This window comes from Artemia sp. Qi Xiang Cuo, chromosome 2 (assembly GCF_049724085.1).
Source record: "Artemia sp. Qi Xiang Cuo chromosome 2, ASM4972408v1, whole genome shotgun sequence".
Lineage (NCBI taxonomy): Eukaryota > Metazoa > Arthropoda > Branchiopoda > Anostraca > Artemiidae > Artemia > Artemia sp. Qi Xiang Cuo.
In genome coordinates this window covers 38,546,570-38,573,742 of record NC_142795.1, presented here as the reverse complement: position 1 = coordinate 38,573,742, position 27,173 = coordinate 38,546,570, and the positions used below count along the sequence as shown (strand labels likewise).

The 27,173-nt window shown below is 35.0% G+C and overlaps 1 protein-coding gene across 1 annotated transcript; it reads right to left on the bottom strand.

Moving 5' to 3' along the window:
- Positions 1-1,368: 1,368 nt before the first annotated feature.
- RpL24 (ribosomal protein L24) lies at positions 1,369-26,264 on the bottom strand. Its single transcript, XM_089100850.1, has 5 exons — positions 26,180-26,264; positions 9,887-10,048; positions 5,184-5,345; positions 3,548-3,614; positions 1,369-1,492 (listed from the first exon to the last, which is right to left on the bottom strand). Exons 1-5 carry the CDS (start codon positions 26,182-26,184, stop codon positions 1,412-1,414), a joined length of 477 nt encoding a protein of 158 aa, XP_088956976.1. The 5' UTR covers positions 26,185-26,264; the 3' UTR covers positions 1,369-1,411.
- Positions 26,265-27,173: the final 909 nt, after the last annotated feature.

Here is a 27,173-nt window from a genome sequence, read left to right as displayed (position 1 = left end):
ATAATATAAAACATCAGTTTCAGCTTATGCTAATTATCAGATATTAATGTTGGCTTACGACAATATTAATGTCGAAGCAAGTTAAACCGTAATTTCAAGGATTGCCCCGGGTTCGATCCCACCTATCACAGGGCCTCGAAGAACACGGAGATTTTACATTAGTATCTCCAAATAACCAAAGAAGAAGAATAAAGTTTAAATCTTCAGTTCACTATTCAAGCATGTATTTCACTATTCAGATATTCCTTGACCCTTATATTCTCCTGACATTCTTCCGACACTGAACTCTTCTTGTTCGATTAATTGGAGATACAAATACGTAATCTCCCTACAATTCCAGGCAGAGTGAATTCTTCGTGTTACAGCGAATCCGTGTTGCCACAGAAAGAGGCGAACTCGAATCCTCTTATATAAAAGGCGAGTGTCACCATCATCGTGCCTTGAAAACTATATAATGAATTCCTCTTTTCTATTTTTTTTTTTACAATATGTAGATGCCAAAGCATAATTTCCATGCAATTCCGGCCCTTCGAAAACTGGGAAAAATGAATTCTTGTCCTCTTCTTCTTGTTTGGATTATTATGCAGACACTTTCGCATAATTTCACCACCGACATCAAATTCAAGGCCCCACGTCAGGTTGCTACAAATGAGTTTGAAGTCCGTGTCCCTTGCTACCAAGTAAAGATCAATCCCACTGCGCCACTAAAGGGTATAAACATATATCTCCTTCTTGTTGTTTGGATTGTCATGGACTCTTGCAGGAATAACATTCTGGGTCCTGTAGCTGGGTTCGTAACTCCGGCTCCCGTATTACGAAGCAGAGATCAATCCCACTGCGCCTTTACATGACTATGAATTCTAGTTTTAATCTGTCAGTTTTTTTATATACAGCTAAGGATTTGACGATGATGAAGCTCTACTTGATGGAGCCTCAACGATCTTTTTTAAAAAATCGAACTTGAGCTTTGGCTAAATCTAGTTTGTAATACTAGCAAAGCCTTTAGAATGAAACTAATTCTCAAAATTAGTGTTACGCGAATCTAAATATTACTAAGTTCTCATTTTGAATGGGCCTTCGCCGATTTTGTTCGTAGATAGCAATTATGGCTTCTTCTTTAGTTAGATATGATTTTTGTGTTTTGTATTTGTATTTTAGCCGTGGTGATTTTTGCACTTTTGATTCAAGACCAGAGTATGTAGAAAAGATTTCATTAGATACTGGAATGAAAAGAAGGAGCACTTTCAACCTGACTGTTCAAGCATGTAATTTCTATAAGCAAGAAATGTTATCGTTAAAGAAAAAACGCCATTATCGAATCTCCCTAGCTTAGACGTATAATCAAGCACTAAAATAAAACTCATCAACCATAGACTGACTGGATGTTTATTTCCGAAGAAAAGATAAAAATTTATCTTTTGCCACCAATCCTTGGAGCCGACTTTTGAGTAGGACGAGCTACTTTTTGCTGAGACTTCTGGGCTTTTTGGGGCTAAAATAAGGGAAAAGTTTTAGTAAATCAGACGCTGCAATTGGAAATGTCTGTTTTGACAGCCGGACAGATTCAATATAGTCCCCATTCCCTCAAAATTATCACTAGTTATACAACTCTATACTCAATCCATAGGATCAAAAACAAACCTTACAAATTTTCCCCAATTTTCCTAGACCCGTAATGTTCCCGGATTAGTCAACTCAATCTTTTTATTTATGTCTATATTTCGACAGTATAACTTGTGAAAAGTAATTTTTCATAGATTAATAGCATCATATTTACGATTACCTCAACCGAAAATTTACAACTATTCCCGTCTGAAAAGTAGTTCAGATATACTGAACATTTGTCGGTGACGGGTCTAGAATATCTATTTAGGCTGGTCAGTTTTTTGTCTGAGATAGAAAAAACCTCATACAAATAAAATTTTTGGTATTACTTTTGTATTAAGTATGGTAGGAGTTTATGCAAAATATGATGGAGATAATTACAATTCAACAGGCTATAAAAAGAAGAGAAGCAGAAACTTTTGTTTTGTTTTACAGATACAAAGGATTTTCACCCGCAACTCTTAATTGTATATTTTCTCATGAGTATTTACCAGTATTTTTCATTCAAATGCAAACCTTGGCATTTTGTTTTAATTTGACTGCCGTTTCTAACGCTATTTATAAGAGCAAAAATGCAAGGAATATAGCAAATGACCATTGGGCTGCGGTAATTTCAAAAGGGCATTTTGTAACAGTTAAGATTTATAGCCCATTCCATTAAACTAAGAAATATGCATTGAGGGGTCCTATCCTCTTTCATCAACCTTATTTAGCCCTAAGATTTTTTGCTCTCTGCACGGCAAGTTTTTGGTACATTACATTTGAGCCCTTCCACAGCTTAGTCTCTTCCACGATATTTTTTATGTTATTCGATAGCTGAGGTATACTGAATTACATTTTGAAAGTTTGCTTTATCATTTTTTAGATTAAATACGTTGAAAACTGTTGAAAACAAGGACATCTTTCCTACCCAAGTTTCGATCATTCTTTCAGTAAAGGTCTAAGCTTTGGTGAAAGTCTAAGCAAGTTGAAACCGTGACCTTGGCGCAAAATCATATGTCTTGGAGGGAAAATAGACCTCAAAATGTTCAGATGTCTCTTGTTCTTTTTTTCCAAACAAGTTATATCTCCTTTTCTCACTCACGGAAAGAGATCGGAAATAGAGCTTTTGACATTCAATTTTCCCCTTGCATACTGGATGCCTGCTAAAAACTTCATTGTAAAAACAGCTAGTTCTTAATAAGTCAGAAACCCTGGGACCCGTTTTTCAGCCTTCCTTCTCTCCTGTAAAATAGGTGATGTATAAATAACTTTTAAGGTACTTCAATCGAATTTTGGAACGAAAACGCAAAACGTAATTATATTTACCCCCCCCCCCCCGCTCCTTGGGAATCAAGTGTTTGTAATTTGTCTAATGAATCTTTCCACTGTATAATAAACAGTTCAAAAATGTTTAGATACAATATTTACAAGAGACATAGAACATGACATGATAAATAAGTACAATAAACAAAGAAAAAGCAAGAAATTCTATGATATTGCTTAAAAAGAATCCAAGCATCTTCACAATTTACTAGAAAACTGATGGGAAACTGGAATAGATATAATAACTTCAAAAAAATTAACGACTTTTAGTAGCGATGTTTCATTATATTCTGGACGTTTGAGATTGCCATTCACCTATATTATTACACAAATAATTACAGACAAGAACACTGAATAGCAGAATTGACTTTCTCTTGTCAAAAAATTGCTGGAGTCAGTAATCTCCTTTATCCCAATGTTAACACTCTTCAATATTACCATCTTTGTTATGTACCTTCCTAATGAGCATAAATATTTGCCGAATTTCAATAACAAAAATTAAGAAAACAAAAAAAAAATTTAAAAATTAAATAAATCTAACTAAAGTCTTCTTTCAACTTATTTGAACCGAGAATATGCCTTAGGTATTCTCACTAATTTTAATAAGACTGTTTAGTTAAAAGTGAGTTTGCATTACCTTAGCAGCAGTACTGGTAGTAGTCTTCTTTGCAGCTTTCTCTGCACGATTCTTTTCCTTGGCGGCTCTAAAATAAAATATGTTTACACATAAAAGTATATTAATGAGAAACGGGAACACTTTTTCCTTTCTTTTCTTAAAAAACTCTTTAGTTTTTAAATTGAATTAAAAAATTAAATTAATGGAAGATTTTAAATCAAAAATTAAACTAAAAAATAAGTTGAATAGTTAATTTTTAAATTAAAAATAAAATATTTGACTCAAATTTTATTTAAAATCATTATTACGAAATTCTATGTTAAAGTCCTATGTCATACAAACAACAGACAGCACTCCCTGGAGTTAGGCAGCACTCAGTTATACTACATTCCGCTTCTTTAAGCGTTAAATTTCGGAGGGCCAATTCTGCTGAACAAAAAAAGAAAACAACCTGGTGTCGCTAATAGCAGCGAGATTTCGTAGCTGGGACAGCTTCCAGAAGCAATGGAATGATCAATTCGAGCTTTTCATAAACATCTAAATGTTAAACAATAAACACGGAACAGAAACAGCTAAGGTATTTTCTATCATCTCTGGGGGCAAAGGGGTCTGAGCCATGTCCTACTTCTTCTTTGGTAGATCGCTAGAGACAGATGTCACCTTGATAATGTTGATTCTTTAAATGGGTATATATTAAAAGAATACAAAATTTTTATTTTATATTAAGAGAAAGACAACTAATCCCAACTGAATAAAAAAAAAAAAATTTATTTTAACCTCCCATGATTCAATTTCATTTTACTTGGAACTTTATTTACTCGAAGTGATAGTTTAGTTCAAAGAGAATGGAAAAATTCTAAGAGTTGGATCTTCTGCTATTAAACACAAGGAGATAGGGATTAAAAACTACTAGCGCCACTAATAGTTTAGCGTCTGACAAATATATTAAAAAAGTAGAAAATTGGATAATTGATATAATTGTTATGCCATATTATAGGATTGAAGCTAAAATTTCTATGAAAGTGATAACAGTTTTTTTTTCATGGGTTACTTAAACTAAGTTAAATTTAAATTTTCAATCAATGTAAAAAAAAAAAAAAAAATGCAACTATTAATAGACCATACTTTTATTTTATATTACAAATCCGAATATTTGCAAAAGGAACACATGAATTTGAATCATGCAATCTTTTACAAAAGAGCACACTTCTCAAACAATTACAAAATATTTTCATGTAAAATTCGATCACAAATCTTCGTTTTTTACGCCTGATCTAAAATTTACTTCGAAAATAGAAATAGTTTGTTTTTGATCACATGAAATTACTGATGAACTTTGCAAAATTTCAGTAGTCCCTATCACTAGATAAAGAAAATAAACAAAAAAGCAGGTTATAGCAAATGCAACAGAAACATCAAATTATTGCAACAGAACCTCCGCATATTATGGGGAGGCTGCCTGATTTTTCTGATAGCATCAAACCACAAGAAAAGATAACTTTGTAGGGGTAAAACTTTCTGTCTCGGTGAGAAAAAAAATATACAGAAAAAAGGTGTTCTTATGGTTCAACTTAAAGTAACACAAGCCTTACACTACAATGCACGGAGTAGAGAAAATAAAGATTTACGTATTATTATAAAGTGCAGTATTTCTTACTTGATAGCCTGTTCTCGCTGGGCCTTGCGGACTTCAGGTTTCTGATTTCTCTTTGCTAAAATTTCGTTAAGATCGAGCCCAACGATGGCTCTTTGATGCTTCACAACCTTTCGTGTCTTCTTCTTAGCCTGCTCCTCCTCGATACCCTTTCGATGTTTGCGTCTGAAAGAACACAAAACAAGAAAGTTTATAACTCAGTAGATTTGACTCGATTCCCCACTTTAGCTTTTTTCTTTAAGAACAAATTTTATTAAAAATAAAATAAAATAGTAAGTTCATATTATGCTGTTCAAAACATAATAAAAATATTTATTGAGAATGGAAGTACAAGAATATATACGGTACCATTTATTTTTGAATATCTGGAAGCATGGCTAACCAGGACAAACAAAAATTTGTGATTGATATTGAAAAATATGATTTAAATATTAGTATTATTTTATGTACGTTTGGTAGCAACAACCTCGAGTTTCGTTCCAGGAACGATTACAAGAGAAAAACATCAGTACTTACACAGCAAGTTTAAAAAAAAACTCCTGTACAAACATTGAGAGATATACTCATAGAAACACGCCAGTCGTCTAGGAGAGCAAGGACAATGTGGAAAATAACAGTTTTACAATGAAATGATTTAGCAACAATTACTGGTTCAGGTAATTAACTAGTTTGTTACTGAGGTGACAGCAATGTGTCAACTTGCTAACAGGGAAAATATTTAGTTTTCTATCTACACCTATTGAGATCCCACGGATCCTAGATTTGCCCCCCCCTCCCCCTAGTCTTTCTCATCATATTTTATAGCATCTTGGGCTAAACTGAGATATTTTTACGTAACCTACTTCTATTGAAATATGCTGTAGTATTTTAAACCATGAGCAGAAAGCTTTGTTTAAATTTGTTGATCCCATGACTGTCCTTACCTTCTTACTAAAGACTACAAATGATTTAGGATCTGCACTCAATTGCTAAAAAATTACCTTCATGGTGTTAAACTCTTTCTAAGTATAAATAAAATGCTTTTAATCCCCTTCTCTAAGAAATTGCCTTATGATAGATGGGACTCGTGGATTAAGAACTAAAGCTACTTTCAAAATCCCTGGGGTATCATTGTGAATGCCAAACGTTTTAAGATTTTATTATATATATATATATATATATATATATATATATATATATATATATATATATATATATACATATAAATACAGTATCAACTAGCATCTTACTGTACGCCTTTAAAACTACATCAGATGTCAATAATTTTAGGCGGCTTACGATTGCCTTCGCAACACCCAGAGACAGAATAAAGAAAATAGGGCAAACCCTGCAAGATTTTGCTGTTAAAGAGTTGTGTTAAAATTAGAAGTTACGGCCATAATTGCATAACTTTGACTAAATAACGGCAGATCACTAACATCATTCTTTCCTAGACCCAACAAAAGTACAGGAAGTAGTAAGCTAAACTGATATCATATTCTCAAAACTAAAAAAATATATAGCAGAAATCCAGGCTAATGGCAAAATTTAACCTTTATATTTTGCAGAATCTGGCTTTTGTTCCCTTTTTTGGTCCCAGCTTACTTTGTTACCTCTTCTGAACCAACTACTACAATAGCAACACTCTTATCTCAGTACATTCAGAAAATTTCTATTTATTGCATTTCCAGGGTAATTTACAGTTTGACTGCATCCCAGCCTCACCTCCTAATGCCTGGATATAGCCTTAGACCAAACCCAACATTTGCTGATTGGTTTTTCAAACTGGCAATATGAATAAGCTGTAAACGAGCAAATAAGCACAAAAAAGAATCTGATTTTTTGGATATAACCTAGGCATTTATCCAGTAATTATAGGAAAGAGGGGACTGGAATGCAGTTAAACTGGAAACGATTCTGAAAATCCGATCAATCTAAACTTCCTGAATGTAATACAATAGAAAAATGTCACTAGTGTTTATTTTATACAAAACCAGTTAACTATTGGCCTTTCTTCTATCTTTAAGGCAGCACCCCTTTGTACTTTCGTGCTTAAAAGCATCTTGAAGATGACACTTTGAGTCGCTAATTCGTACCAAAACACGCTTTTTGTTGGCAGAAAAAGTGACACATGGTCAATAATATTTACCAACCCTGGTTTAGCATAGACCAGTCGTGACAGTTGGTTTTTAGATGCTATGCCAACTAGAGAGCATGTGTTATTTTTTTTTTAGTCTAAAGGCAAGCAACTGCACAATGCCAACATATTTTATCAACAGGCAACACCTTTTATTTGTACTTTGGTGAGCACATACCATGTTTCCCCGCGGTTCAGGGACTTTGTTTCTTTCCAGGGAGTTTTTTTGGAGGGGGTATATTTGTAAGGCAACATAATTCTGGGGAAATAAGGCAAACTTATATAAAAGAAAATGTGAGTAAGATTTAGCCTGATATGATGTGATGCTATTAAGTGGTATACATAATGTGTTACAATGAACTGTGTGACGGCACTAGACCCTTAAGGTCCAAACCGGCGGGGCTGATCTCCGTTTCGTGGCCCTTCAGCCAAAAAGCGCAATGGGGGGGCACCCATCCTATGCTTTCGCATACCCTTCCTGCTTACCTCCCCCAGATGTCGCCAGGTCCCCAATTAGATCTGGTTTGACTCTGACTGAGCTTAAAGAATCGCACCACTGACCCGTGTCCTAAACCAAATAACTGGCCACACCAGGAATCGAACCCCTGCCCCTTGGACAAAGAAAACCGTGCCCCTGGCCGAGTCACGACGCAGGCAATAATGCTCCTAAACTCATGAATCAAATACAATGAAGTAATATGATTAATAGCATACTTAATGACACAAAACTGTATCCAGCTGCTTTACACTATTTAAATGTCTATACTTGTTAATTTTCTTTATAATGCTGTAATCTCCATCAAGTCGTTAATTTGTTGATCTGCAGTGCAATTCCTTTTCTCCATCGATTGATTATTTACAAACATTACTGCATAATCTCTATACTATTCCAGATCCTGCAGCAGCTGAGGTTGAACTCCGGGTGCCATAATACAAAGCAGAGATCAAGCGCACTGCACCAACGCGGGGTTGTGAATTTTCTTTTTTTATTCAAATACTCATGTGACCTATCTCTCATCATAGAGATTGCATGGTGGCAGATTTCGTTAAAATGGGATGATTTTCACATGTAGTTTGGTAAGTATACCCTATTTTGCCTCAGAGCTCAGGCATTGAGCTGCTATTTTCAGGGAGTTTTTTAGGTAGGGGGAGGAGTAAGGAGAACTAGAATTTTCAGAGAAGAGCCCAAACTTCTACGAAAGATATGTAGATTTTTTTTTTATAGAATTTTGGGGGAAGGGCAAACAATTTGCCCTTCCCCCAAGTGTTCCCCCCGTGATAAAACAGTATTTGATGTTTTTTGAAACTTGAGAATGTTGTTCCATTCCAAAAGTAAGGATTTAAAACAAAACCTGCTTTGTCTGGACTAAAGAAACTAAATTAAAAGGTAATAACTGATTAACGTAGAGTCCATTCCTAGTAAGCTGTGAAATTTAAGAGAGGACACACACATCGCAGGAAAATGAAAGAGCTATCAATTCCAACAGGTTATGATTTTAAAGCCCTGCCTTAGGCCACAATAAAAAAATAATAATAACTATTTTAAATCTAACACATATTGGCAAAAGTAGCTGCAGACAAGGAGGAGGGATATAAAAAGTGCAACATTGTTTACGATTTAGAAAGAATATAATACTCTTCCAGAACAACTTTCAAATTTTAGATCTCTCCATGAGAAATATGTCCTTGAATGTTAATCAACTTTGATAAAAATCAAGGTTTGAAAGCTTTAATACATTCAATCCCACAACTTTAGTATCACTGGCTTTAAAGAAGCTTCAATATATGCGGTTTTATATCTACACAGCAGATAAGCATTATATTTTTATTATGTTTACAAAAAAATACTGTCCATTGGAAAAATTGAACAACATTCATTTTCTTTTAACAGAGTTACAAAACCATGGAATGTCTTGCCTTTTCAGTGGTTGTAGCAGTTAGCATTGAAATATTTCAACACTGTCTAGCAGGTACTCAGTTTAATTTATATTGATTCAGTTTTATATATAGATATTTATAGAGCTTTAATAGTTTGTTCATATGATTACAAAGAGGGTTTAACTATTTTCTATTATTGTTTCACATCATTTACATTACCATTCCTTCATTTAGTGTGAACTTATGGTTTCTGCAGCAAAATACAGTTAGCTTTACATACGAAAAAGAGTCTACATTCAACATGAACAAAAACATATCAAATAAAAACAGCCCCATTATGTATAAAGGTGCTCAACCTACTTTACTCAAAATTTTGTAGAAGATTAATAATAAAACTGTTACTATTTCGCAAGAAATATTTTTTTTTAATTTAAGAAGACCAAAACCTGTTAGAAGTGGAGTGCAGCTGATTAGCAGGGTAGTCTTTTATCTATATATACTGAAGCATTTTCAATCCGTCATGATTGGTCTCCCTACCTCCTATGAAGCAAAAGCTCCTCTGAAAATGTATTTAGTGACTAAAAACTCACTTGAGAAATATTAGGAGTACAATACCTTCTTTCTGTTGAAAAACTGGACTCAAGAAATGTATGAATAATGGCAGTGATAGAAAAAATCATTTTTTAATTACAGAAAAATCAAAATAGTTTACCTGTAAAGCACAGTCCATGTGATCTTACGAGGATTTCTCTTAAGCTTGTGGGCACTCTCACATTTGGAATTTAGGAACATGAATACTTTCCCATCGCTTTTGACCATAGTCTTTCCATGGCCAGGGTAGATTTTATACCCACTAAATTGACACAACTGGATCCTGAAATGAAACTATCATCAAATAGGAGAACTCTTCAAATTTTTTCCATAATTAAGCTCTGTTTACATCCTTTGAATTATCTAGTCAAAAACACCTTATCAAAACCAGCCATGGCACATATTATCTCAGATTTTGATTACTATTACTCTTTTGGTGGATATAGCCAATTACACTAATTTGTTGTACCTATTTTGTTTGTTATTTCACAGAAGAAAAATACTGAGCATGTATCAAATTCAATTAATTTATATGGGTTAGTTTAAACAAAAGTGTTACTAATTTTTCACTAACACATAAGAAATATACAAAGCAAAAAGAGTTTAGGTCTATCTGAAGGTTAAACAAAATTACTAACAGAAAGGGTAATGTAAATTTATAGACAAAAATTTAATTTTGTGCTTAGTAAACAAATTAAACCTTTTTTGCTAAAATTTTTCACCAAGGTCTTCTCAACAAATTAGCTTAAATCGCACTTACTAGCGATATGGACGAATCCAGTGTACTGATGATGGGCCTGTGGGATTGCTGGATCCCACTGAGTGAGCCATGGTTCTGTTGCCCAGTCCTTGTTGAGATTTGATTTGAGGCTATCAATTGTTACAGATCCCACCATCCTCTTGCTTAGGCTATTCCACAGACCTACGATTTGATTGTTGAAGAAATTGTTTCTTTTTCTTGTCTTGGCATGTTTGCAAAGCAGCTTTGCTGAATGACCTTTGGTACTTGACGACCAGGCAGGTTCAAACATATCTGTCATCAGACTTGAGCAACTTAGGTCATTATCATATTGCCTCTGTATTGATGGTATGTCAGAGTTGGTAGCTTCAGGCTCTGCAGCCGAAATCCATACTCTTTATCTTTGAGACCCTTTTTGCACTTTGGTGCCTGCCTTTGAGCAGATTCAAGAGCCATCTGGTCTGTTTTATTAATTGGTGTGGCAACACACATTCCATACTCCAATCTAGGTCTCACCAGGCTTTTATAGAGTTTAGTCACTATTGCTGGGGATCTATTAGTGATTGTGTGCTTGATGATACCAATAGTTTGGTTGACCCCTGCTACTTCAGCACAAGTGTGGCAGTTGAATGAAGCCTTCATCCACAACAACCCCCAAATCTCTTTCTGAGATACTCTTGGAAATTGGTTGTCTCTCACTGGAATTTGATAACATTGAACTTTGCCATCATGGGTTATTTCTTCCAAAATGGAGAACCTTGTACTTTTCAATATTAAACTCGAGTCTCCACATGTTGGCCATTTGGAAAAGCAATCTAGGTCTGACATTATTGAGGCTACAGTCTGCTGCGTGTCAAAGTGACCAATAAGTTTTAAGTCATCAGCATATAGAATTAGTTTATTAGTCATGTTTTTTGGAGCGTCATTAGTGTAGATATTGAAAAGTGTAAATCCCAAAACAGTTCCTTGAGGCACCCACTTAAGACCTCTGCTCTTTCAGAATAGAAAGCTGCACCACCTTCACCAAAAATTCTGACCCACTGTTTTTTTCCCTTCAAGAAAGACATAATCCAGTTCAACACACCCACTTTAATGCCTATTGCCTTTAGTTTCAACTGGAGCCTTTGAAGACAGACTTTATTGAAGGCTTTAGCAAAGTATAGCTTTGGTCAAGCAGCTCAGTTATATAATTATACAAGTCAATCAGATTTGTTTCCACTGATCTACCTGGTCGGAATCTATGTTGGTGTTTTGATTAAGGCCAAATGTTTGAGAACAGCAGCATTTTACAATGCCTTCTAAGATTTTCCTAACAGCAGAGGTAATACTGATTGGCCAACAATTGGTAGCTTTGGTCCTGTCACCTCCTTTGTGTTGGTGAGATATGGGCAACTTTCCAGTCCAATGGTATGACTTTGGAGTCAATAGACTTTTGGAAGAGCCTTGAGAGTAGCAGTAATAATTGGGCATGAGCTTCTTTAAAGAGTTGTGGATGAATGCCATCTGGCCCAACAGACTTATTTGAATTAAGCTTTTTAAGCTAAGATTCAAGCTCAGTCTTATCCACTATTATTGGAGACACTTAATTATATTCTGTGGTTGGGTTGGGAGTGGAGCAATGTCTGCAGGTGTGAATACTGATGTAAACTGGTGATTCAAGGCCTTGGCAATTTTTTGGGGGTCATTTGACTGGATTCCATTACAACTCAGCTTAGTAAGTGTTCCTACCAGGCTTATGTGCAGAGGTGTATTTCCAGAACTTTTTGGGGTTGGTTTTTGAGGTTGCAGCAATGGCCACCTCATAATTCTCTATCAGTTTTCTGGACAGTGCTTGAACTTTGTTCCTTGCAGCTTTGGACTTAATTAGGTAGTCATCCCTGTGTGGGTTCTGGTTTATGAGCTTTGACAGTTTCCTTTTCTTGTCCCTGGCAATTTTCATTTCTCTGGTCATAAAGGGGAGAGTTCTTGGTTTGTGTCTCCATGTGATAGTTGTGTTTTAATTGACAGTGTCCAACATCACATTTTTCATTATCTCCCACGTGTCTTCTACTTCCATAAATTCAATGAATAACCAATTACACTGACTGAGTTCATGCCTGATTTGACTGTAATTTGTGTATACATGTTTAGTTAGATTTGATGTCTATGGGTACAGTCGAAATCGGCGTTTTATTGCAATGTGGTCATTATTTCCAAATGGGGGTTGTGATTCTATATTAATGAGTGAGTCAGAATCATTTAGTAAAACAAGGTCAAGGAGTGAAGGATTCTGTCCTTCTTGAAATCTCCTTGGAAATTTGGTAACAAATAATAATATGCTTATCATGCAAATTTTTCCACTGTTCTTCTTTTTTTTTGTTAAGATACATCAACAATTTTTAATAACATTTTCTCGTTTTTTTTTTCAAACTACAAAAATTGTTGTATGCTTCAAAATTATGAGCCTTGTTATAGAAGTACACACGAAGCCTTAATGTGCATTTCAGCCTTAAAGCCTTCATAAAACTGTCATCACTAGCGTTTGTTTTCTATTTATATGCTGTGGAATGACTAGCTTTTTTGCTTACCTTTACTTTGATTTACTGAATACACATATTTCTTTATACAACAGCATATATATACAAAATTTGTAAAGGCCTAATAAATTTGAGCTAAACTCCTTTGCCCAACGATGTGAAGAGAAGGATTCCCCTTATCAGAACTGGGAAATTTAATCTTTTCATGAGTTGAATTTTGTCAATAGAAATATGTTAATGAGCCAAAACTTGAAATTTTGTATCTTAAAAAGAATCTTTAAAATAGTTCATAAGCATGTAAGCCCAGAAAAGAATCGTTTTTAATGGATCATTTTTGTCCTGAGTAACAGGGGCACCTAGATTACATACATAATATAGTTTTTATTTAGTTTTACAGATTAGAAGCCTCTATAACCAACAATAAATAGTTTACCACAAATTTCTATTCAACTTTGGCTACCATTCTTACATTAAAATGCAGTAAAAATAAAAATGACTACACCTTGTGTTGATACAATATGGGCTACCTGAAATGGAAATTATTTTTCCTAAACAATTTTTGTTTACTTCTTGTAAATATTTTACAGAAAATAAAAATTGTCCTAGTTAAACTGTAAAACCTCTTCAACCAGAATCTTTTGTCAAATATTTAAACAATGTGAAGTCCCCCCATGCAGACCAAATGTCAGTAGTTTCTCTGTCTCCCTACACAATAAATTAACCTGATGGCTAGGATTCCTCATAATTTGACAAATCAGAAGACTTTACTTAATATATATACCCCTCTGGTTCCATGACAGTACAATTTTTTTGTAATTGAGTAATTAAATAGATCAAAGTCATGTTGAATTGCCAGAAAAAAAAAGACAAATCACTGCTTTCCAGGTGAAAGTAAATTTCCTTGGTGCTAAGATAAAGGAATGTAGGGTCTTACATGGGGTTTTTGACTATGGTGTTTCCAATGGTGCAGTTTTCCCTTAAATCCAGCCCTATTTAATCCAATTCAACAGGATCGAAAGTCCTTATTTCACTCCAAGCTGTGATTTAAGGTAATTTCTGAGGGGTTTGAGGCTATTTTTTCGAATTTCCTTAAGTTCCACAATAAATTTTTACCACTAAGATTAATGGAAATAAGAATTATCATTTCTTAATCAGCTTCAAGCAAATATACTTCCCCACTTACGTTTTTTTGCAACACATTTTTAAATTTTTGGTTACTACAGGATAGAGTTTATTCTTAAGTAGCTTACATCTGATGCTGCAACAATGAAAAGAACAAGATTAAACTTTAACTTAGACAAAATAATTGATTCTACCTATGAATTGAGAAGGCACTGGAAGTCTATAACATCAATGGGAATATCCATCATTAGCTGAAATCAAACTTGCTAATGGTAGGACAACTTTGATTTGCACTAGGTTCAACAATGATAATTGACTCATCATCCATAGAGTGTCAGGAGTGCCATGATTTGTTGAGCAGCTTGCTGTCAACTGATGACAGACCCACACATACTGGTAAGGGATCATAATTGTTCTTTTTTTTTACTAAGGGAGTTCTACAAGCTGGCCAATCTACTAGAAAAGAGTTTGTTTCTTAATTTTTAGTTAACATTTAGTTAGTTCTGGGTAAGCTTCTGAAGGAGTTGTCTTTAAATCATTTGATTGAAAAAGGCCAAGAATGGAACCTTCAGCATGCACAAGCTTGCATTTTATTATCAGATCACCTTGCTTCCAACAAAATGTCAGGAATGATATGTTAATCTTCTGATGACAGGATGGATAAAGGATATCATGGAGGTCTTTAATACATTTCATTGCCATCCTCTAGAGTGATTTGCTATGTTTTGTTAATTGGGTATGCAATACCTATCCCAAATCCGAATCTTGGTCAAACTACTCTTGTATAGCTAAGCCATGACAGTTGGAGATCTGCTAGTAAATGGTCTCTGCTTATGCCAAATTTCTGAGTAGTCTTTACAATAGTTGCTTGTGCATACAAATGCAATTTCAACTAATCATCAATCAGAACACCAAGGTCTCTCTGCATGGTATCTAGAAATAACTTTGTGGGACCCATCATTACAGTCAGTGGCGTATCCAGTATTTTGTTTCGGGGGGGGGGGACTGTTAGTCAACCTTTTTATAGCAGTCATGTGAGCAAGAAAATTATCTATTATAGTGTACTTAGAATCCAACTTTCTTGGTATTAAACCCAGGCCTTTGGGTATTTGAATAGAAAACTGTAAAGCAACAGTCAGAAAAACTGTTACTACCAAGTTATTAGTAAAAAGCGCTAAGTAAAGCAACCAACTAAAAAAATAACTAGTTTCTCAGATATTTATTGTCCAATTTCACACTGACCTCTGCATTGGTTTGTGGCGACTCACATAGTCCTACTCGTCAGCCCTGGACCATCACCTGCTTTAATTGGTCACTACTCAGCTTCTCAGAGCTTTCCCTCAGAAGCCACAACAGCGTGGATTTTTTACTGGTGTTATGGAGCTGTCAAAAGTCTTGACAAGACAAAACCTAGAATTCTTCATGTTTGTCACAGGCTCACTAACCCAATTTTTCTCAACTTGGTGTTTCACAAAGTGAGCAATCACTGGCAAATCTTCAAAGATGCCGTCACTTTCCAAGCCCAATTCAGTTTCAGTTGCGGAAGCCTTTTCCTGCTTATCGGACAGAGTATTTTCCTCTGAGTCATTGTTGAGTCACTGTCATGAAGTACAGAAAGACAAACATTTGGTACTTGGTGACCAAAAGCAGAAAGTACGTCGTCGGGTATCAAGGCTGTCATTATTTGCTGGCTTTCAATATGAGCTCGCCCTAGCTTGAGCTTGATTTCATTGTCCCCAGGCAAGGAAAAATCAGAACTGACAGACACAACACCAATGGATCTAACTTGCTTGGCCTTGGGCAAGGACAACTGTTCATTAGAATATTGAGCTTCAAAATCCGTTATACTTTCATATCAACGAATTTGATGTAGAAGTTGGAGGAACAAAAAGCTTATTACAGTACTGTAAGTGCTAGTTTGAGACCGCATCTTCCTAAAAACATCTTCACATGGTTGGCTATTCATGTTGGAGAGTTTGAAAAGATGTTTGAGCCCAAGCCATTTGAATTGACGAATGAGAAGCACTAGGGAATGCATATTTATCTCTAGGCAATGGTAAAGGTTTGTGGTAATAAAATTCTCGTTCAAAGCATAATGTTCTCTTTTTAGGACCCAGGATCTCCAATATCGAATGCAGTAAACAACACGACAAAGTAAAGATAGCCTCTCAAGAGGAGAAAGTTTGCCGTCATAAAAAATGCGCAGTATGCTTTCCATAAGCCAAAGATAAAACTGTGTTCCTTTGCTTCCAGTAACACGCTGTTTCAGGTGTGCCGGAGGCACAAAGGAAGGGACACCTGCGACAGTCAGTTATTACCCTCTCGGTTGGAGCATCATGTAGTGTGACCTTAACATTAAAGTACCAAGAAAATGCTCTCTACCTGACTGTTCCAAGGCTTCAAAGATTGCCCTTGAATCATTAAATTACTCATTTTATTACTTGTCTTGCTGTTCCTGGACAAACATCAATTTTGGCAATTAAATCATAATTGGAACAGTTTTTCTCCCAATTCTACTAATGGTTGCAAAAACTCGTTTTCCTTGTAAAAGTTGTAAAAACTGAAAACAATTAACTTTTGTTAATTAAATTATTTGCGTACATGACTTGTTTGGTAGGTCCAAGTTTGCCCACCCCTCCTCAAAAGTATTGAAGTTTAGAGACATGGCTAAAAATTCTGGAATGGCTCTAAATGATCAATTCACACGATAAAATTACCATTTTTGCGGGATTCTACTTTTTATTTCTGGAAATACGGGAATATGAAGGTATTCCAACATTAACCATGCTCATAGTTACACAAGAAATAGAATATAAAATGAATGAACTATTAATAATCCCATTTTGAGCTCTAGAAAAAGATTAATTTTCAAAAAAGTTTGATCCCACCAAAATAATGACCATTTTTACTGTTTCCTTTAATTGATCATAGCTAAGAAAAATTCTTAAAAGAAGATTTCCAAAGTTAGATTTGGTTGTCTTCAATCTAAATTGGGAATTGCATTTAATTACAAGTGACACATGCATGCTTCAAGACCCACTAAATACAAACTATTGTCAGAATAGAAGTAAACTCCTTACAGTCATTGCTGGTTTTTGCAAGCTTTAAGAAATGCTTAATGCTGGGCTGGCATTGCTTCATTTTCTTTCTTTCCTCTCACACGACCTTTCTGTTTCAATGCTTAGCTTACACTGGAATTATAGCACTGTTTGAATGAACTATTGCCTCTTAGTCTGATTCCTTATCACAATTCCTTCATCACAGAGAAGCTAGTGCTTATAACTCTGAGGGTTAAATAGTGAGAAAAATTTCTTGACATCTTGTTTGATTAAAGGAGGCGATTGCACATTTGATGATAAAATAATGATATAAGCTTGCTGGAGGAATGGATAGCCATTTAACAAGAAATGTAAAAAGGAACGGGTGTTGCATATAACTTAAAAGTGTGAATATTTCAGAGCTTACTGTATTGGCACTTAAAAAAAAGAAGAAAAGAAATTTCGGGGGGGGGGCCCCTGGATACGCTACTGATTACAGTATATGGTAAAGCGTGTGTGTGTTTTCCTTCCATGAGTCATCATTTAAAGTAGTGAAGGGACACCATTCAGTGTTAGTCTGTTCATTTAGTGTGTGTACAGAGAATTCGACTAAAATTTTTAGCCATGGTTGTGAATTGAAAATCAAGTATTTTGCAGTAGGCATCAAGACTTGGCTAGTTGTAGAAAGGAAAAGCCAATACAGGTAGTCCAAGTAATTGAGAGGCAAATGTTTAAATGGCTGCACGGGTAAATGGCAGGAGTAAGTGTGACTCTCTTATGGGACAAATACTTGTTTGTTAGTTTTTGGAAAGGCATGCCTGCCTAGAGTCTCAGGCACGTTGACCAAGAATTAAAAACTGACATAGGACTGTTGGATTGCCTGGAATGAGAGGCAAACAAGGCATGCCTGCCTATGGTCTTAAGAAGGTTGACCAAGAATTTAGGATTGACACAGGACCATTAATTTGCTTGAAATAACAGGAAAACAATTGTTTAAAGCCATATTTATCTTCCAAATAGTTTCTATTCATTGCCTAAGCTCAGCCCTGCATTCTGAAAAAATTTCAATTTTTCACAAATGTTTGCTTTTTAGCAAAAAATTCAAATCAAATACCATACAACCATAAAGTAATTACCTTAAATTACCTTAAATCGCACTAGCCAGCGATAAGGACGAATCCTGTAGACGCCGGTCAATGATGATGGTGGCTCAGCTCATCGGGCGCATCCCAAACTGTGCGCCATGGCTTGCTGCACCAATCTCTGTCAACAGCTGACTTGAAGGCTTCAGTATTAGGGGACATGACTGCATTCTGGCTAAGGGAATTCCATAAGCCAACCACACGGTTGGAGAAAAATTTGTTTCGCAGCCTGGTATTAGTGCGTTTCCGGTAGAGCTTTAGGGGGTGCCCTCTTGTTCTTGACGAACTATCTAACTGGAATAAGTCAGGGATGATATCGTGGTTGCAGATCAATTTGAATGTCATCAATACATCTCCTCGCTTACGTCGGTATGTGAGAGATGGTATTTTGAGCCTCTGAAGTCTGGTAGAATATGGCAAATTTTGAAAACTCCTTATGCATTTCGTTGCTCTCCGCTGCACCGATTCCATAATCGATTGGTCAAGCTTGTTAACTGGCGTGGCAATGGACATCCCAAATTCTAATTTTGGTCGGATCAGGCCCTTTAGGAGCTTAGTAATCACTGCTGGAGATCTACTGCAGAACGTTCTCTTTATTATACCGAGAGTTTGGTAATCATTTGCCAATATCTGTAATTTGCACAAAATCAAAAAATTCTTAACTGCCATCAGCAGATACTAACAAACAACTGAAGAAATAAAAGAAAAAATTTCATTCACTGAAACAAAAGAACCAGCAATTAAATAAATTGGATAACTAGGTCTCATGATTTCTGATCTTAACAAATGCATTTCTTTCAGATGCCCTTTGAGACCTAAGGGGTTGTTGATGTCTTTGAATGTGGTTGGGAAGGTGGTGCAAGGTTTTACATCAAGGACTACTGATCCCTGTTCAAAGCTAGCCCTAAATGTTCATATTTATAGATTTCAACAGCTTCTCTGTAGTGCTGGACAATACCTTTATCATGCAAAATTAGGCTAGCTTGGTTAAATAAAATAGTATGGTCTGGGTGCTTGAATATGTGTTCTGCAACAGCAGTCAAATTTTCATTTTTTTTTTTTTGCTTTTTAAGCATGCTATTAATTGAGGTAGAGTGCTGGGTTAATCTATCTGTAAGATGCTTATCAGTTTGTCCAATGTACCAAAGACCACAAGAGCAAGGGATTCCATAGACACTGGGGTTTTCACCTATTGGGATAGGGTCTTTACCTTGATAAACTTGGGAACTGATTTTTGGAAATGTGGTCTGAAACCCCTTTAACATATGGGAGACCAAGATACACTGCATTTTCCCTTTGATTTGCATTTACTGTGTCAGTATCTGATAATTTTTTAATAAATTTTGCAATTACAAAAATTATTAAACTGATTGGATAACCATTCCCAAATAAAATATCTCTAATGTGGTTGAGCTCTGAATCCAGGAAACGTGGTGAACAAACTTTCAATGCTCTGTCAACTAGAGAAGTGACCACTCCTCTTTTCACAGCAGGAGAATGATTAGAGGAATAATTTAAGTAACGGTCACTATGAGTGGGTTTTCTATAGACCCCAAACTCGAAACATGTATCATTTCTGTGTACCAGGACATCAAAGAAAGGAAGATGCCTCTCTACCTCTGATTACTGATTGAATTTAAGTTTTGGATCCAAGGAGTTGAGCAAGTGAAGAAAAGACCCCAGATATTTGCCACCATGCTCCCACAAATGAAAAACATCATCTTTAAAATAAACCCAAAATTCAGGTTTAAAAAAAAAACTTTACAAAATAGCCCTTTCTTCAAGGTCTTCCTAGAAGATATTAGCCTCTATTGGTGAAAGGGGGTGCCCATTGGAAGCCCATATTTCTGTCTATGAAAAATGCCTCTATAATGGAAGTAAAAAGAAGTTCTGTTGCAAAGGGCTGCAAGTGGAAGAAGTGTCTGATTCAAAAGAGTAGATTTTTCTGATATAGATGGGTTAAAACTGAGTTTATGTTCCAAAATCAGTTCAGCTTTTGAGGGTCACAATTGTTATACATTGAACCCACATCAAAACTGCCAATTCTTGAATTTGGTTTAACCAAAACTTACTTTACCTTGGAAACAAAATCAGTAAAATTTTTAATTTAGAATTTTGAGTCTGAATTAGTTGGCAAAATACAATTTATAAGTATTTCCCTATTTTTGCTGTAGGAGAATTAAATGAGGAAACAATGGGTTGAAGTGGATTACTGGGCTTATGAATTTTAGGAGGACCATAAAAACGAGGAGACATGCACCCACATGAGTAAAACCTTTTGTACAATTGGTCTTTTTGCTCTTTTAGAGCCAAAACGCCAAAAAGCTCTTTTTGGACTTCCTGGACAAATTTTTCTGTGGGACCAGTAGCTAATTGTTTATTTGTTGGAAACATTTTAATTTATCTGACTTTTTTTGTTGTAGCCTAATCATCTAAATCCAATACAGCAACAGTATTGCCTTTAGTAATAATCCTGGAATGATCTTTATGTAGTGAGTATAAGACAAAGTGTTCATTTTTACTAAACTTTTTAAAATTTGGATTATGTACAGAAGGCAAATCCAACAAGGTTTCAACAAAATGTGATTTACTCTGTTGTAAGGGGCATGGAGCCAAGATTGGGACAAAAGGTGGATTATTAGATTTTTTCCAATTTTAAGCACATATTTGATTACCCAGACCATACCATTATATTTAACCAATCTAGCCTAATTTCACATGACAAAGGTATTGCCCAGCACTACAGAGAAGCTGTTAAAATTTATAAATACAAACATTTAGGTCTAGCTTTGAACAGGAATTCATGTGATTTAAGAATAAATAAGTTATATTTTGGTTTTCTGAAAACAGAAACCAATACTTTAGTAGTCCATGATATAAACCTTGAACCACATATTCAAAGACATCAACAACCCCTTAGGTCTCAAAGGGCATCTGCAAAAAATGCAGTTGCTAAGATCAGAAATCAGGTGACCTAGTTATCTGATTTATTTAATTGCTGGTTTGTTTGTTACAGTGAATGAAGTTTTTCCTTTTATTTCTTCAGTTGTTTGTTAGTATCCACCAATGGCAGTTAGGAATTTTTTGATTTTGTGCAAATTGCAGATATTGGTAAATGACTCACTTTATAGTTGTTAGGTATTTGATTTTAATTCTTATAATTTTGTCTTTTGTTTAATTTTATCTATCTTTTAATTTTTTGGCTGTTTTTTTTTTCATTGGTTTTGTTAACTTTCTGCATTTGTTTTTTGGTTTTATCTTTGGCATTTTGCTTCATTTAATTAACCTATTAGTGTTTCTTTGGTTGGAAGCTATTAGTGCATTATTAAGCATATTTTCAACTATTTTCATTATTTCTCAAACTTGCTTAGTCAAACTAATTTAGTCATTCCCTATGTATTTAAACATACCAAAATAGGTTAGATCTTAATTGAAACTCTGAATTACATTTCTGTTGGTGTTAAGTTGGGCAAATTTCAACCCTGATTCAGGTATAATTTTTTTATGTTATGGAGGTGTGCAATTTTTTTTAAGTTTCACTGTAAGCTCCATAGTAATCAATAAGATGGCCAGTCTGAAGGGAAAACATAAGCCAAATTTTTGGCCTGAAAGGCTCTTTAGGTAAGAATGAATTGCAGCTAATTCATCTGATGCACAATAAGAAAATAACAAATCTGATATGCTTCACAAAGTAGGCTAATGTTGCTGTTGAATACAGTTCAATAATTGCAATTGCCTGCTGAACATAACTAGCCTAGCTGCAATAAGCTTATTGAACACCTGGTATGGCTGAATGTTTTTCATGAGCCAAAAAGTGAAAAACCCATGAACAAAGACATGACACATTTCAAGATAAAAAACAATAAACAAATATGTTAATTGGAGCAATAGACCTATCTGAGACCACTAGGGAGAAGGGGTGAATTGTCAGAAAAGCAATGATGAAATAGGAAAAGAGCATAAAACAAGAAAGCCAATGTTAGGCTATTTTTTGAGAATGTTTCCTTTTAGTGGCCATGCACTAACTTTAACAAAAATCTAGGCAGATTGTTCAGTTGACCCCCAAACTGCATAAATGCATCATTTGACTTACTAAAGTTGCTCTAGGCCTGTGCAGTATCTACTCATCACAGATTGAGCAAAAAGCTTTTGAGGCCTCAAGGCAATGTATGTATTCAGTTTTTCCCTTCTGAATGTCAGATGTTTGTTCTGTTCCCAAGAGGCATTTCACTCCAATGGTGTCAGCTTTGGTAAAATTCTACTTTAGCTACTGTTGGCTATCTTGGAAAGGGGTTATGTTAGGAAAATGAATCTTTCTGGAATGGGTCTACAGGCTAAAGTATGTCCTGGGAAGGTATTTTGAAGTACCTACCTCTACTCTTCTCTCTAAAGTGTCCTGAAATTGGTCTACATGACAGGTTGTCCATAGGAAAAAGGAAAGAAAAACTTGCTACTGATTCTAATTTTGGAATTTGAAAATATTAATTTGCTCCAAAAATTGCCAATTAGTGTTTTGAAAATGATGGTAAATATTTACCAAATCATATTATTGAGTTAGGAATAAAGTGAATACACCATTTGATGCCTTTTTTTATGCTGATTAAAAATATAATAATCATTTCTATTGGAAATAGAATTTCAGCCCCCCCTAACCCAACCTAACCCCCACCCCCATATGTGCAAATATATATCCTGAACTGACATATATAGGGGGGGGGGGGGCTAAAATTCATTTCAGATAGAAATTATTGTTATATTTGTAATCAGCATAAAAAAAAGGCATTGAATGGTATATTCACTTTAGTTGTTACTCAATAATATGATTTGGTAAATATTTACCAAAATGAAAGTTAAGTAATAATTTTCTTTACTTTTGAATGATATTGATCAACTAGAAAGAAAACAATACAAAAATAGGGGTTCCGTCAAATCATTATAAATAGATTAATGGTATCAAATTCATATTTTGTGTATGTTTATACAGAAAATATAAACTTCCTCTGAAATGTCATTAGTAACCACACACCATGTGAAATATACTTCATTTTTATTCAGAAGCAAGTAAATTTTGGCCTTCTGGGAGTTTCAGCTGCTGAGTATCTTGGCTGAAGTAAGTGGTAATTTCTGCTTGTTCTAAATTTCAACTCACTACTGATTCTAATTTTGAAATTGAAATTTTGACATAACAACATTTATCTTATTTTTCAGGTATCAGTTTCTTTTTCTCTGGCTTGTTCTGAAAATGCCATTCCTGTTATTTTAGTAGAATTTTAAGCCATGTTAATGTTTTTTTTCCCCAAAATTTACAAACTGTTTGTATATCTTTAAAACCTTATAAATTGGGATTGAGCAAAGTTGTGAAGCTGAAAACAATTTTATTGTACTTCATTTAATAAGAAGATCTATTTTGCTTCACTTTTATAACAGATTTTAAAAGGTTATCAAAGGTCAAGGGCTTGGGCAGCATTAGGCTGCATATTGTCTAGGGGGGGGGGGGGGCAGTCAATAGTGTGATGGAGTTTTATCAACTGCTTTTTCCAAACCATCTGCTTTTTCAGCCATATCTAATGTAAATTTGAAGGTCTAGGGTCAAGGGTGCCCATGGTCAAGGGTAAATATTTACCAAATCATATTATTGAGTTACAACTAAAGTGAATATACCGCTTGATGCCTTTTTTTGGTCAAGTTATACCAAATCATATTATTGAGTTAGGACTAAAGTGAAGACACCATTCAATGCCTTTTTTTATGCTGATATCAAATATAATAATCATTTCTATTGGAAATGAATTTCAGCCCCCCCTATATATGCCAATTCAGGGTTAGATATATATATAGGGGGGCTGAAATTCATTTCCAATAGAAATGATTATTATATTTGTAATAAGCATAAAAAAGGCATCAAATGGTGTATTCACTTTATTCCTAACTCAATAATATGATTTGGTAGAACTTTACCCTTTGGTAAAGTTCTACAAAATCATATTATTGAGTTAGGCATAAAGTGAATACACCATTTGATGCCTTTTTTTACGCTGATTACAAATATAATAAGCATTTCTATCGGAAATGAATTTCAGCCCCCCCCCTATATAGGCTATACCTAACCTAACCGGTCAATATCTACCAAATCATATTATTGAGTTAGGAATATAGTGAATACACCATTCGATGCCTTTTTTTATGCTGATTACAAATATAATAAGCATTTCTATCAAATGAATTTTGGCCCCCCTCCCCTATATAGACTATACCTAACCCAACCTAACCCTGAATTGGCATATATAGGGGGGGGGGCTGAAATTCATTACCGATAGAAATGCTTATTATATTCGTAATCAGCATAAAAAAAGGGGTAAAATTCTATTTTAGCTACTTTTGGCTATCTTGGGAAGGAGTTTGGTTAGGAAATTGAAACTTTCAGGGATAGACCTACAGGCTAAAGTATGTCCCGGGAAGGTATTTTGAAGTACCTACCTCCACTCCTTCTCCCTCTAGAGGGTCCTGACCTTTGATGACCTTTAAAAACCTGTGTCTTATAAAAGTTAAACCTTGTAATATAGATCTTCTGCTTAAAATGAAGTCCAAAAAAATTGTTTTCAGCTTCACAACTTTGCTCAATCCTGATTTATAGAGTTTTAAAGATATGCAAATACATTTCCTAAGTTTTGAAAATTAACATTGATAAGGCTTAAAATACTACTCAAATAACAGGAATTGCATTTTCAGAACTAAAGCCAGAGAAAAAGAATCTTATAACTGAAAATTAAGGTAAAATGTTGTTTTGTCAAAATTTCAATAGGTATAGACCTGGCATGTAGGCAAATTTCAGGATCCTCCAGAGAGAGAAGAAGAGGAGATAAGTACTTCAAAATACCTTCCCAGGACATATTTTAGCCTGTAGACCCATCCCTGAAAGTTTTCTTTTCCTAACCTCACCCCTTTCCAAGATAGGTAAAAGTAACTAAAGTAGAATTTTACCAAAAAAAGGCATCAAATGGTGTATTCACTTTAGTCCTAACTCAATAATATGATTTGGTAGATATTGACCACCTAACCTAACCCTGAATTGGCATATATAGGGGAGGGGGGGGGGCTGAAATTCATTTCTGATAGAAATGCTTATTATATTCATAATCAGCATAAAAAATGCATTGAATGGTGTAGTCACTCTTGTCCTAACTCAATAATATGATTTTGTAGAACTTTACCCCCTTTTTTGTGCTCTTTACAAATATAATAATAATTTTTGTTGGAAATGAATTTTAGCCCCCACCCCTATATATACCAATTCAGGGTATATATTTGCACATTAGGGGGGGGGGCGAAAAGTTTAAACTTACCTCTTATTTACATCAGAAATAAAATTACCCCCACCCCCCTAATGTGCAAATAGCCTATATACCCTGAATTGGTATATATAGGAGTGAGGGCTAAAATTCATTTCTGACAAAAATGGGTATTATATTCACAAAGAGCATAAAAAAGGTCAAGATCCTCTAGAGGGAGGAGTGGAGATAGGTACTTCAAAATACCTTCCCAGGACATACTTTAGCCTGTAGACCCATTCCTGAACCTAACCTATCCCCTTTCCAAGACAAACAAAAGTAGCTAAAGTAGAACTTTAGCTCAGCTTTAATCGATCCCAAGAGCTAGGCCTAACAGGAGCACTGAAATTCAATTCAGTTAAACTACTCTGAAATTTGGCTGTTGCAGCCAAAGGAAAAATCCTAAGAAGGACACATTGAAGATAAATATTAAGAAGTTCGTGAATGTCAATTATACTTGCAGGCTACGACATTATAGCAAAAATTGTTCAGTATATCAAGATTGAATGGGATAAAGGAATTCACTCACTTCATATTTTTTTAATTTTACGATGATTGTGAACACACAAAATAATAAATACGATGTAAATATGAAAATCTATAGATGGTGCGCAACGCATAAGAGCACAGATACAGTGAAATGTCGTTCAAAACTATAGAGATAAAAAAAGGATAGAGGTCAAATTCTCTGAAATTTTGCGGTCAAAATTAGCCATCAATCTGGATCACAGTACCAGGGTGCAATTATTTTGCATAATTTCTAATATAAAAATTTTTTCTGAATCTAAATGGGTCAATTGTTTTTTTTTTCAAAAAAATACCAAAAAATAAAATTTTCAAAAACTAGGGGAATAAACCCTCACTTCCCCTCCCCGTTCTGTGGCCCTAAATATTATTTGTCTGGAATGGGCTTCTGCAAATAGAAGAAGAGACCAAATAGCAAAACTATGGTCTATATTTGCATTTCAATCTTTATGGTTCAGAAGCCGAACTTAAATCTTGGACCAATTCTGGAAATTCGACTTAACTTACGGAACTGTATATGAAAGATGATTTAGCTGAGTTTTCACATACAAAGTTTGCAAGCTTCACATACAAAGTTTGCAAGGGTTTCTGCACACGTGATTTGCACCGAGTATGATTTTTGTAGCACGTTTCTGCACAGTTTCGATGTCACTACTTGGGTATTCAGTATTGTGCACTTGTGGGCCCCTGACTGGGCATGCGTACTCGACTAATGGCCGCAAATAACAAAAAATTCCAGTCTGAATTGTGTTGTAGAAAAACCTAGGCGCCACAAAGTCACTAACGATCTTAAGGCGTAATTTCCTATTTTCGCTAGATTTGCAACATGTGGGCTAAAGGAGCAGTTTGAGCTAAAAGTGACCCCGAGTATAACTGCGGTTTAGGTGGTTGCGTAACATGATTCAGGACAGGAGAGATCACGTTTTCGAAGGTTGAACATAATCACATTAGTTTTGTTTTCGTTGATTTTCAGCCCGTACATGTCAAACTGGCTGACG